Source organism: Carcharodon carcharias, chromosome 20 (genome assembly GCF_017639515.1).
Source record: "Carcharodon carcharias isolate sCarCar2 chromosome 20, sCarCar2.pri, whole genome shotgun sequence".
NCBI lineage: Eukaryota > Metazoa > Chordata > Chondrichthyes > Lamniformes > Lamnidae > Carcharodon > Carcharodon carcharias.
Window position 1 is genome coordinate 46,315,329 of NC_054486.1, and position 13,819 is coordinate 46,329,147.

Sequence of the window (13,819 nt, forward strand, 5' to 3'; positions counted from 1 at the left end):
GTGATGCAAAGAAATGTAAATGTAAATCTAAGGGGTGCACATCAGGGATAGAGAAGAGATGAAGGATTAATAAAGAAGAATGGAAAAAAAAAGGCAGTGAGAAATTTGGATGCCTGAGAGCAATAGGGTAATTTAACTGAGCTGGAAAATGAAAGGAAAGATCGTGTAGTCAATCACATCAAAGACTGCAGAGAGGTAGAGGAGAATAAAGAGAGAAAATGCATCACAGTCAGAGAATTTTACCTATGCCTAATTAGGATGGTTCCAGCTTTGTAGCAAGGGCAGAAACTTGATTGGAGAGATTTAAACATAGAGTTTGAATTATAGAACACCACCAATCGTTAAATGTTGCACCACAGCAAGGCCATTAAAAAAAAACAAGCACTAAGTTTTATTTCTGGAGGGATAGAATTGTAAAGTCGGGAAGTTCTGCTAAACCTCTGTTGGACCTTTGTTAGACCACACCTTCAGCGTAATGCATGCAGTTCTGATTGCTATTAGAGAACTTTGAGGCACCAGAAAAGATGCAAAGAAGAGTTACAAGGATGATACCAGAAATACGTGGGTATAGATAGCAGGAAAGAATTGACATGCTGGATCCCTTTGCTTGAGACAAAGACAGCTGAAGGGTGAGCTAATGAGGGCTACAAAAGTATGAAAGGTTTTGATAGATACTGAGAGAATGCCCTCTCTTCTGAAGAAGAACATAACAAAAGGCCATTAATATAAATCCAATAGGGAATTCAGAAGAAACCGCCTTACCCACAGAATGAGAGAAACCACTGTTCCCCAAATTTGGTCAATTGAAACATGCTCCATTTGCCCCAATTCATTCCCCAGAACGAGATCCAGCACTTACTGATTAGAAAGTCATTAATCAGCATACGTCTCGTATACATTTCAGGAATCCCTTTCCACCTTTGCCCTTTACATTATTGCTTTCCCAATTGAAATCCCCCATTATTACAACTCTATTCTTCTATTTTTCTGTAATTTGCTTGCAGCTTTGTTCCTGTACCACTTCTGCATCTCAGATCTATAGTATACACCCTGTAACGTAATATCTACTCTAGTCGTTAATTCTAACAGATTCTGTCTCTATAGCTTCATCACTCTCCAATGGTATAATAGTTTCTTTGATCAACACTGCCACCTTGCCTCCTCATTTCCCTTTCTATCTTTACTGAATACTTTGTACCAAGGAATATTAAGTTTCCAATCCTTCTCCTCTTTGAGTTAGGTGTCTGTTATTGATACTATGTCATAGTCCCATATGGCAACTTGTGCTTCAGACTTCACCCCCATCTCAGCTCATCTCAAGCTGAAACAGTCATTCATATCTTTGTTACCTCTAGACTTGACTATTCCAATGTACCCCTAGGCAGTCTCCCACATTTTACTCTCCGTAAACTTGAGGTAATACAAAACTCTTGTCTGTGTGTTAACTCATATCAAGTCGTGTTAACTTATCACGCTTGTGCTCACTGACATACGTTTGCTCCCAGTCAAGCGACATCTTGATTTTAAAATTCCCACCCTTGTTTCAGATCCTCTGGCCTCGCCCCTCCCTATCTCTTTAATTTTCTTCAGCCATACAATCCTCCAAGATATTCTCTAATTCTGGCCTCTTATATTTCCCAGATTTTAATCACTTCACCATTGGTGCTTTCAGTTGCGTAGGCCCCAAGCTCTGGAATACTCTCCCTGCCTCTGCATCTTGCTTTCCTCCTTTAAGGCACCCTTTAAAACTTACTTCTATGACCAAGCTTTTGGTCATCTATTTTAATATCATTTTATGTGGCTAGGTGTCATCCTTTGTTTTATAATGCTCCAGTGAAGGGCCTTGGAGTGTTTTATTGTGTTACAGGTGCTATTATGGTTAGGTTGTTGTGGAACTCTCAAATGTTTTCTACCAAAGGGACCTTGGTTCCAGCTCTGTTAAGATGAAACCTGTCTACCTCGAGTAAGTCCCTTCTGGTTGTGCTATCTTGTGCAAGCCATTTGCCCTGTCATGTTGTGGATTCACTCGGGACTGCAATTTCTAGAGTGGCATATTCCTGAGGATTACCTCACTGCCTGCCACTTCTTACCCTTTTGGATTTTATCCTTTTAGCTCCTATTAATTACTCTGATTATTTACATATTTAGTGTTGACCCTTGGTTTGAATGACATAGCACCTTTCCCCCACCGCCCCAGCTCCCCCCGTACCAAATTCTCACTTTCAGCAAATTCCCATTGCAATTCTGTTTAACAGATACTTCCAGCTCTGTGCGTCAGCAAATACTGCTCTAATGTATACTTTAGCTGTAAAGAGTGTATTTCTAATTATCACCCACAAGAATATTGAAAACTGATTTGGGAGGCAACCACATATTCGAGGAGGTTGGAAATGATTTGCAAGGACAAGGGCTGAGGATGAGATTTTGTTTTGAAAGGGAGGGGGCAGTACCTATGGAGCGGTAAAGGTTCACAATATTGACTAGCCTAGGGACCAAAAAGGATTTTGGATCATCAGCAATTTAGTGGGAATGTGGTCAAAGGAGCAGGATGTATCTGGATGTATGTGGAGAGGGCATGAAGAAATATAGGAGAGACATTAGTGAGGGACCCAGGATTGTGTAGGAGGCAGCCTCTTGGGATGGTTGACTTGGTGGGTGAGGAAAGGGGGGAGGCAGGAGAGTCAGCTAAAGGGATGGTTTCCATCGTAGCAATAAAGAAGTCATGAACTCCTTGTTAGAGGGGAAGGGGCTTGAAGATGGTTGGTAGTGGAGAAAAGGCACCAATATTTATCTTTACGTTGCAGGATGATCCTGGAATAGTTGCTTTTTTTGGCAAAGGAAAGTGATGAATGATGGATGGTAGTCCAGCCAGATTCAGTGATGGATGGCTAAATTATTGTATGCCAGATATGTTCAGGTCTGCACCCTTTGGACTTCAGGGGGAAATATGTGCAAGATTAAGGAGTGATATAATTGAGGTGTTTAACATGATGAAAGGATTTGATAATTTGATTAGGTAGAAGAAACTGTTTCTTCTGGTGGGGGAAGCCCTGAACAAGATGGCATAACCTTAAAATTGAGTATAGCTGAAAAAGAAATGGTGTTTTTTTGAAGCTTTTCACTTTGCACACATCAGGACAATTTGCAAGTAAATACTAATGTCAGGGGAAACGATATGTTTATACTGTATGAGAAAAGAGTGCTCTTTGGTTGGCAAGGAGACTCTGGTAGAAGGGCTGCCATGGAGAAAGTCACCATCAACTGGTGCAGACACTTAACTGTCACGCATCATTTGAAATTTAAACCAAGCAGCTTGACTCTTATTGGTCAACACATTGCCCAGGGGGATGAACCAGAGAATGGCTGTCACTTACTTGGTTTAGCTGAAACAGGTGCGATGTGTGTACATGTTCTTTCTGTCTGTAAGAACAGGGCCCTGTGTGTTAATATATGTAGCTTCCAGTACACACAAATACACCACACTGCGAGCCGACTGACAATCTTAAATTGATTGTCAGCGTAATTCTTAGCACATTCGACAATATTTGCTAAATAATCCTCAATCGTGGAATCACATCTAATGTTGGACACCATTTTGAGTTTTGCAAGCGCAGCTGGCTGGATACAGTCTGTACCTTGCTCATTGCGAACAGAGGAAGGGACATGCTGTTTGATACGATCTGCCAGCCTTTGGGGCATACAGCCTACATACCTAGCATCAGACTGGCACTGGAATTCATCCACCACATTACTCATTTGTGTGATAGGCATAATGTCTTTTTGGCTTGATGGCAGCATCCTGTTAATGGTAAATGCCACTCGTTGCCACTGCATAGAACCAGCGTGAACCAGCTAACTTCAGCTGTTGCTCAAATTTTTGAGATAGATTATCCTTGTGTGTACGTGTGTGTGTGGTGAGATAGACTGGGCACTTTTCAGGGCCGAAAGTGATGGCCTTGGGCCCATTCATGAGTGTGCGCAATGTACAGTGTGAAATGATCTGATCAGGGTAACCATTATCTCGCAGGATGTCTTTGATGTGCCTTATTTCAGCGTCAAGTTTGCATGGTGAGCAAATGGCTTGGGCCGCATTTACGAGGTTGCTCAACAAGACCAACCTTACAGTGCGTGGAACTATAAGAATCCCAATGCATGTTCAGTGAAGGTAGGCTTGCGGTTGACTGTGGTAGAGGATCCCCTGGCTGATTTCTCAACCAGTACGTCAAGGAAGGGGAGTTCGTTTGACTGCCCCATTTCAAAGGTGAATTGAGCGCAGGATGGAGCCCATTAAGACATGTCGGGAAATTATTACATGCAGCTGCAGATTTAAATATAGCAAATGCATTGCCCACATATCGGGGAGGTTGGGTGTCGTTCCATCAAAGACACCTTTCTGATGGAACCCAACAAAGATATTTGCGAGAGCTGGGCCTAGAATGCATCCTATGGTAACGCCATCTATTTGGGCATACATGATGTCAACAAAGCTGAACTCAACTGCTCGAGTTGCCAAGTTCATAAGCTCAGTGAATACTGATTCACGCAGTGATAGTGGGTCTAGATCACCATGATATCATACTGCAGTGCAAATATCTATGGCTTCCTTAAGTGGAACATTGGCGAATAGGCTAACGTTGTCAAATGATCACATGGACACAGCATTGCTTTTGATATGCAAATCTGTGACATGCAAATGGTTTTGATAAATGTGAAGGACTCCTTCACTGTGTATGCAGAAAACTTGCTCAAAACTGGTTGTAACAATTCACCCAACCATTTGGCCAATTCATACTGTGCAGAACTGGTCATAGATAAGGGACGTCACTTTTGTGTGTTTTGGGCAGCCCATACATATGTGGGCGCAACAAGCTGTGAGGATGAACTTCTATTTTATTCATTCATGGGATGTGGGCTTCACTAGCCCTGTCATATATGTCACACAGCAGCTCATCACTCTTACAAAAGTCCAAGTGTTATTTTAGCTTACTTTTGAGCAAGGCTCTCCATTCATGTTGAGCAGCCGGTCCAATGGATACAAATTTGGGCCTGTCATTAAGAATGGTGTGCATTTTGTTGATATCATCACGCTTGTTAAGGATGACTCTTCCTATCCTTTTGTCAAGTTTTTATAATGTGTACGTCCGGGTTGGTCTTAAGGCCTCGCAACACTGTAAGACATTCGCGTTGCATGTGAAAATCAGGTCGTTCAGAATCCCACAATATGTGAAAGTATTCTCCATGGCAACGCCTCTCCCAATCAAGGTCCACTTGGCAACTAATCAAGATTCTCTTCTCAGGCAGTATAAATATGTTGTTTCCCCTGACATTGGCATTTTCTCGCGAATTGTCCTTATGAGTGCAAGACGAAAAGCATTGACAAAACGTCTTTTTTTTTTCAGCAATGCCCAAGCTCTGTACTACCAAATGACTATTTGTAAACCTTAAAATTAGAGAGATTGTTTAGGGATATTATCAGAAAGCACTTCTTCAGACTTCTACCATCCTGTGTGTGAAAATCTCTTCCGCCAGAAAGCTTGAGGATAGACCAATTGAAAATTACAAAACTGAAATTGATAGATTTTTGTTAAGCAAGGAGATTAAGGTATGTGGAACCAGGGCAGGTGAATGGAATTAAGCCATTGAATAGTGAAACCGGCTATTGAGGTTAAATATTCCTATGTTACTAATATCAGAGGGAATCACAAGGACGGGAGAGAATAAAAAATTTACTTGGGACAAAGGCTTCAAAGGTGCAGGTCAGGGACTAGTTGAGCAGATTGACTGCTGTAAAAGTGCTGTGGCAAATAGAAGTCAGAGGATAAGCAGTTGGAACTTTTAAATTGCAACTGTAAATGACATGGTGGAGAGTTATTTTGCAAGGGCATACACACAAAGTAGAGTGGTTGGAAGGTGCTGAGATGTGTGTGGTAAGAGATACAAGACTGATAGGTTTGTCTGTGATCAGTACCACTGAACCATGTGAGATGCCATGGTTGAAAGGGTAGATCTATGGCTAGGGACGCGTATTATGGAGAGGGTTGGAGGGAACAAGAGGATAACAAAATCAAGAATGTGCAAAATGAAATGAATTGAAGATGGACAGTTGTTCAGTGCAGGAGAGGAAAGGAGAAAGTAAGAATCTTGGGGTAGCGTGGAGATAGGGGACCAGTAGAAAATAGCTCCTCTGTAACCCTCATCATAACCAGCATTATAAAAGCCTAAGTGCAGAAGCATATATTTTAAAGAAAAACTTGGATTCAAGTTATCATCAAGCATAATAGTTTTGAAGATATGTAGCATACATTCATTTGGGCTTCAAATGCAAGGATTCAAAATAGATATATTTCCGACTGTCCCTATTTGCTTGCTCTGAAGAGTTTTCTGACTGACTTCTGCCACCACCAGAATATATTAGCTGAACGTTTTGAGACTAAGTTTGTATTTTTTTTCCCTGCCACCTGGGCAGGAAATGTTATCTTTTTGTTAAATAATGATACTGTTACAAATAGTATAAAATCAACAGCAATTCCCATGCATTTTTTAGTAAGAAGCAGGCAACCTTCAAATGTTGGTAGCAAGCCAATATCAGTCAATCTTTCCAAAGCTCTGACTGATGAGTAAATGAGAAATTGTCATCCACACGGTAAATAAAATAGAATATAATGACGGGGCTTAGAAGTGTTCTGTGCATTACATTATTTGGAGCTTAGAGATTCTCTTTTTAAGTCCTAGTATTTTTGTTCTTTTAAGTTTGTTAATCATTTTCTTATATTGGTGTTGACCTCCTGATTCACTTTTTGGCTGAATTGAACATTCACATCAAGCAGTATGATTTGTTTTGAAGTGCCTGAAACATTCAATTTTTTAAAAATTAATTTCAGATTTTTGCAACCGGTTCAAAAAATTGACATGAACTTGACTGATCTTTTGGGAGAGTTGCAGCGTGATCCTTGGCCTGTACCACAGGGGAAGAGACCACTGAGATCCACTGGAGTTGCTCTATCCATTGCTGTTGGTCTACTGGAGGTATGGAGTTGTTCCCTCAGTAATTAATTTACCAAAGGGTGGTGACGGTCTGGAATGCGCTGCCTGGGAGGGTGGTGGAGGTGGGTTGCCTCACATCCTTTAAAAAGTACCTGGATGAGCACATGGCACGTCATAACATTCAAGGCTATGGGCCAAGTGCTGGTAAACGGGATTAGATAGGTAGGGCAGGTGTTTCTCATGTGTCGGTGTAGACTCGATGGGCCGATGGGCCTCTTCTGCACTGTGATTCTGATTGTGAATTCTAATTTGTGTATTAAACTGGCAAGAGAGCAGATGTACAGCCACATAAGTTAAGAGTAGTGCTTACTCAGTTGAATTTATTACAAATATATTAATTTTCCCTATATGATGCACCCTGCTAGAAGTGTAACATGGGCATTTAGTTGTTAGCTAGTGATTTGTTTATATGCTAATATGCCAGATTGCTGCCTCACTTCCCTGCCCCCACCACTATCCACCTAACCACCATCACCTTTAGATATTGAGTTTCTTTGGTTTGCAAAACTTTAAGGAATTGTGCATCATCTAAATTGTGTTGAAACTTATGTTGTTCTCCACTTCCAAGTGAAACATCTAATTCACTGGTGAGCCCTTGTCTTTTTTTTACACATTTCTACGGGTCCCTTTAAAAATGTGTGCAAATGGCAAGGGCTCATTTCACCTCTTATGTGCTATATGTGTATCCTGCCTGAATGAGGTGACTTTCAGACAGAGATTAGAATTTTTTTCTCTGAGGGTTGAGTCTTTGGAACTCTTCCTCAAAAGGCGGTGGAAGCAGAGTCTTTGAATATTTTTAAGGCAGAGCTAGGTAGATTATTGATTAACAAGTGAGTGAAAGGTTAACGGTGGTAGGCAGGAATGTGGGGTTGAGTTTACATTCAGATCAGCCATGAACTTATTGAATGGTGGAGCAGGCTCGAGGGGCTGAGCAGCCTACTCTCTTAATTCTTATATCGGCTAAAGTTGAGGGTCGGAATCTTACTGTGGAATTAGATGGATGGAATTGCAGGAATATCAAGATAGTCTGATGTAATTCCAGAGCCTAGCAGACTGCTAATTAAATGCTTAGATAGGCATATTGCTCAGTATAGAAGAGGGAGCCATAAGGCCTGCTCTGGCCTTTGATTCCAGCAGTGGACCAGAATGTGTGGCAAGTATTTGTAGCCACAGTACTTCCAGCATTTATCTATCAGGCTAGAGTAAAATTGGTGGTACTCTGTGCACTATTAGCTATTTAATGTATGCTTTAAAATGGCCCTTGTCTTGTGTATAGATTGTGATGATCTGTTTCGATACTTTGTTGCATATTTCTGTGTAAGGCCACAGTCACCAGCCACCAGTGTCAATAAGTGTGTCTCTGTGTGTGCATATAACTATTCAGTGTCCCCCCCACCCCCGTCTACACTTAACCTTAATTTATACAATTAACACCAATCTCTGACTAAATGTCAGAAAAGTAGGTTAAAAAAAACTCGTGTAGATTCTTAATGAAACTGGTATTTCTTTTTGTTGATGGGAAGAAGATTCCTTCTCCCTAAGCCTCTTTACCCCTCTCATCGTTTTAGACTGAACTTAAACCCTACCTCTTCAACCAAGCTTTTAGTCATTTCCTCCTTTGCCAATTTTACCTGACTATACTTCAGACATTTTGCAATGTGAATGACACTATGTAAATGCAACTGCCGTTGTTGCTACAAGACATAGCTTGATTTTGAGGTTTAATTATTTTATTTCTGTGCGAAAAGAAGTGATGTTGCCTTGTAAGACCTGCAGAGGGAGAGCCTGAGCTTTAAAAGAAATTAACTGTCCAGTAGTTAGAATTTTTCCAACATGAGTTTACAGTAGAAATAATCAGTTATGAGGATGGGCTGCATAGGACATGTTTCCTTCAGTGTAGAAGATTAAGGGATGATCTTAGCATAGAATAGAGTCACATTTAGCTGAAATTTTTATGATGATTAAAGGAATTGATAGAACATATAGAGCCAACTGTCCTCTGGTGGGGATTCCAGGGGTGATGTCAGGAAAACACTTTTTCACATAAAGGGTGATGGAAACCTGGAGCTCCATCCCTCAAAAACCTGTTGAGTTTGGAGATCAACTGAAAATTTCAAATTTGAGATTGATAGATTTTTGTTAGGCAAGGGTTTTAAGAGTTATGAAACCAAGGTGGGTAGATCAAGTTAAAATGCAGATGTTATGACCCTGGACTAGACCCTCAAATGTTTGGTACGATCTGGTTCAGGACCAGTAACTTTTTGTTTAAAGTAGACAAAGTTTGAGATTCAAGACAGTTGTGGTTTTACCCTCTTAGCAAGATTCCACGAGTTTTGGACAAACAAAATAAACTTTACTATACAAGTTCAGAAAGATAGAACAAGTTACAATACCTATCTCATACTCTAATATTCAGGGTTAATATGAGATGCAAGTGAATTAACAGGCAAACTGTGGTTGAACACACCACATTGCACAATAAATGGTAGACACAACCAAAAGCGATTCCGTAGATTTCTCAACTAACCGCACAGATGTCAGTAAACACTGAGAGTCAACCAATCTCATTGAAACTCTGTCCCTCTCTCACAAGGGATTCCAGTCTTCACCTTCGAAGATCTCGCCTTGAAATTTCTCTCCAAAAGTCGCTCCCACTCAGACACCTAAACGACAGTCCACCTTGCAGGCTTCAGATTCGTCTTCCAAGACTCTCCTCCTGGATTCCCGAGTCTGCACTCCAGCACCAACTCACAAGCACCAAGCAGAACAGTACTGCTCCAAAGGATTACCTTCACCCTGCAGCATGGTGTCACCAATCTCTTGCTGCCTTCTCTGATCTTCAGGGCTTCTCCTGGCCCCTCATTACTTAAAGTCTGCCAACTGCAGCCCTTTTTCTTTCTGGAGCCTATTTCTCTGCTTTTGCCTCTTTCTTAGCTGGACCTCTCCATGTCCCCTGTCTGGGACTCCTCTTTTAGGACCTTTCCCTGTCCCTCCGATGGTCCCTCTCCATTGTCTCGAGGCTGCCCCATTTTATGGTACCACACTGGGTCCCGAGATTGAATTCTCACGCCGTTTTTTTACGTATTTGCACTGCTGTCAGGATGGCCGAGCCCTTTTAACTGTAGGTGGAGAATCTCAGAACAGAGCATACATGGCCAGACACGCTGCTGCACACTTCACATGTGTGCCGGCTTCATAGTCCTCAGCCTCCATCCAGGCACCCACCCCAACAAATAGCAACCCCCCCCTCCCCTCAAAGTCCCTGAGAGAAAGGTAAGTCCACTTCATAGCAGACATTAACTATGATCTAATTGAACAGAACAGACTGAAGTAGTAGAGTAGCCTACTTCTAAATTCCTGATTTATTGAATTACAGTGCAATAGTAGGTCATTTGCTTTATATCATGCTTATGCCATTGGGTTACTCCTCAACAGCAGCTAATTATTCTAAACCCATTTCCCTGTCCTTTCACTGTACCTTGTTTACATTCTTCATTTTCAATTGTTTATCTAATTTTATTTTACATTTGATAATTTGTGCATCAAGAGCATTTGTGATAAAGTAGTCAATTTTTTAATAGCATCCCCTTTAGCTGTACAAGGCCTAACATAATTAACTGCAGGCAAATACCACTCCAGCACCAGACACTCTGCCTAAGGGTTGTTGTTACATAATTATTTATGAAGTTATTGCCAAACGTATGTATCTCTTAAGTATATTTGGCCAGTTACTCTCAATTGCTTACAACAGTTCAAGTGACAACAGTGTTTCAACAGTTAAAAGAGCCCATTTCAGGCACTTGGCTTTTACTCTACATTGTTTCCTCAGATTCTGGTGTTCAGAAAGCTTGCATCTTTGAATATCTTTTTCTTTGTGTTTAGTATTTTCTTATATTCAGCCATTTTACCTTATTACTCTTGTGAGGCTTTTTAAAATGGCTTTTCTGGTTAATGTTTACTTTTCTGTTTCTTGTGGTAGTGAAATTGCATTCAATGTGAGAAATTCAGTTATTTGCTTGTAATTTTGATTAGGATAGTAACAGACTTCAATCAGGAGGGCATAGGCTAGTGAAATTTAATGCAAAGAAGTATGAAGTGATACATTTTGGTAGGAAGAATGGAGATAGACAATATCAACGAATTGCTACAATTTTTGAAGCGAGTGCTAGAACAGAGAGTCTGGGTTGTATGAACATAATCTTTAAAGGTGGCAGGACAAGTTGAGGAAGCTGCCAATAAAGTATATGGGATCCTTGGCATTATTAACAGAAATAGAGTACAAAAGCAAAATGTGCTAAAACTTATAAGACACGCTGGTTAGTCCTTGACCAAAATACTGTGTTCAGTTTGGGACGTCCCATTTTAGGAAGGATGGCAAGGATTAAAGAGGGCGCAGAAGAGATTTACTAGGATGGTACAAAAACGGAGGGACTTCAGTTATTTGGAGTCACTGAAGAAACTGGGATGGTTGTTCTTAGAGCAGAGGAGGAGATTTGATAGAGATGCTCAAAGTCATGGATGGTTTAAGAAAGTAAATAAGGCGAAACTGCTTCCATTGGTAGAAGGGTCAATAATGAGAGAACACAGATGTAAAGTGATTAGCCAAAGAACCAGAGGCAACAAGTGGAAACATTTTTTGCACAACGATTTATGACCTGGAATGCACTGCCTGATAAGATGGTGGAAGCAAATTCAATCATTACATTTAAAAGAGAAATAGATTAATACTTGAAAGGGAACAAAATTACAGGGCGAATAGGGAAATAACAGGAGTGGAACTAATTGAAGTGTTCTGTTTCTGGCAATGGGCTCCAGTCTACTTTTTAAAAACAAACATTCTTAAACTGTCACCATTTTATCAGAATTGATATACTAGGAGATTGGGGTACAGAAAAGAATACCTTATTGGCTTCTGTTCTCTGACTGTTGCCTTGCTTAAATTCTGTCACTTGCCATATCCAACACTGCATTTTTACATTTAATAGACCTTTGGCTCAAGGCTAACCTTCTGCAATCCCTCCTTTTATACCAATAATACCCTGTTCCTTTCAATTATTCATTTCAACAGGTCTATTAAGAACAAGGCAGAACACTTTGGATCTTACTGCACCACTCCAGTTTGCCAAAATTGCACATTTCAGCTTTCATTCTGAGCCATACAGCGCTATCTGCCATTCATGCACCTCTCTACTAGCTAAACAAAACCAAGTTTTTCAATTAGCATCCCTGTGTCACTAGATTCCCCAAGGAAATTCCAGAACAATTGACCTTTCAAAATGCTTCACAGAGCAGTCTTACAGATCCAAATGGATCATGAGGCACCCAGAAACAAGAGGAACAGGTGAGGTGACAAATGGCAGACTGTTTTGCTTGTCTCATTCAGCAAGTGACCCTTCAGTTTCCAGATCACTGGAAACATGGCAATTGACCTATGATTCTGATAAACATAGTTGTGGTCTGACCAATATGTGACTCCTGATGAGCAATGTGACTCCTTGCTCACTTGGGGATGGATAATAATTAGCAGTCGAGTGAAAGACACCCATACTCATACCCACTGTTGCAACTTTAACAAAATTCAGTGTTGTGTGGCTCTAAAAGTGAACAGCAACAATTCGCCACATGCCTATGGTCGATTTGCTACGTGTGACAAACATGTTGGACAACACTGAGTTAAAGCATTGGGTGATCAATACCTCGTGTTGGTTAATCCATCTTTGTTCCATATTTCTTGGTACCCTCACAGAGCAAAAGATATTTCAATTTCAACCTTCAAAATTCTAATTGACTCAATTCACAGTCTTTTGAAGGATCAAGTTTCAGACTTCCATTACCTTGTGTGTGAAAGAATGCTTCCTGATTTCATTCCTAAATGACATTACTCTAATTTTAAAATTATTCCCTTTTTTGAGTTCCCAAACAAAGGAATTAGTTTCCCTATCAATTTTATTAAACTGCTATATATCATTTTGATCAGCTCTTAACCTTCTAAACTCAAGGGAGTACAAACCAAGTTCCTGCAACCTGTTCTTCGAAATTTAACCCTTCAAACAGTGGTTTGATTCTGCTGAAGGTGCAATGTACTTTTTTAAAAATTCTTTTATGCAATGTGGGCATCACTGCCAAACACTTTTTGCCCATACCTAATCGCTTTTGAGAAAGTGGTGGTGAGCCACCTTCTTGATCTGCTGCAGTCCATCTGGTGCTGGCACACCCACAATCCTGTTAGGAAGGGAGCTTCAGGATTTTGATCCCATGAAAGTAAAGTCTGGCATGTGGCTTGTATGGGTGCTTGCAGTTGGTGATGTTTCCATGTGTCTGCTGCCTTTGTCCTTCTAGGTAGTAGAGGTTGAGGATTTGAAAAGTGCTATCAAAGGAGGCTTGGTCAGTTTTTGCAATGCACCTTGTATATGATGCACACTGCACCACTGTGCATCAGTGGTGGAGCAAGTGAATATTTAAGGTCATGAACAGGGGACTGAACAAGTGAGTTGCTTTGACCTGAATGGCATCAAACGTCTTGCGTATTTTTGGAGCTGCACTCAGCTGGACAAGTGTAAAGTATTCAATTACACTCCCGACTTGCGCCATGTAGACGGTGGTCAGACTTTGGGTAGTTAGGAGGTGAGTTACTAGCTGCAGAATTCCTAGCCTCTGATCTACTGTTGTAGCCACAGTATTTAAGTGGCTGGATCAGTTCAGTTTCTGGTCACCCCCAGGATGTTAATAGAAGGGGATTCAGTGATGGTAATGCCATTGAATGGCAAGTGGAGAT

At 40.8% G+C, this 13,819-nt stretch overlaps 1 protein-coding gene across 2 annotated transcripts in view; it reads left to right on the forward strand.

Moving 5' to 3' along the window:
* sec23a (Sec23 homolog A, coat complex II component) overlaps nt 1-13,819 on the forward strand; it is a 102,240-nt gene that overhangs the window by 29,274 nt on the left and 59,147 nt on the right. For both annotated transcript variants that reach the window (XM_041214620.1, XM_041214621.1), the window contains exon 7: nt 6,882-7,026. In XM_041214620.1, coding sequence (XP_041070554.1) covers nt 6,882-7,026 — 145 coding nt within the window. The remainder of the gene's footprint in view (nt 1-6,881; nt 7,027-13,819) is intronic.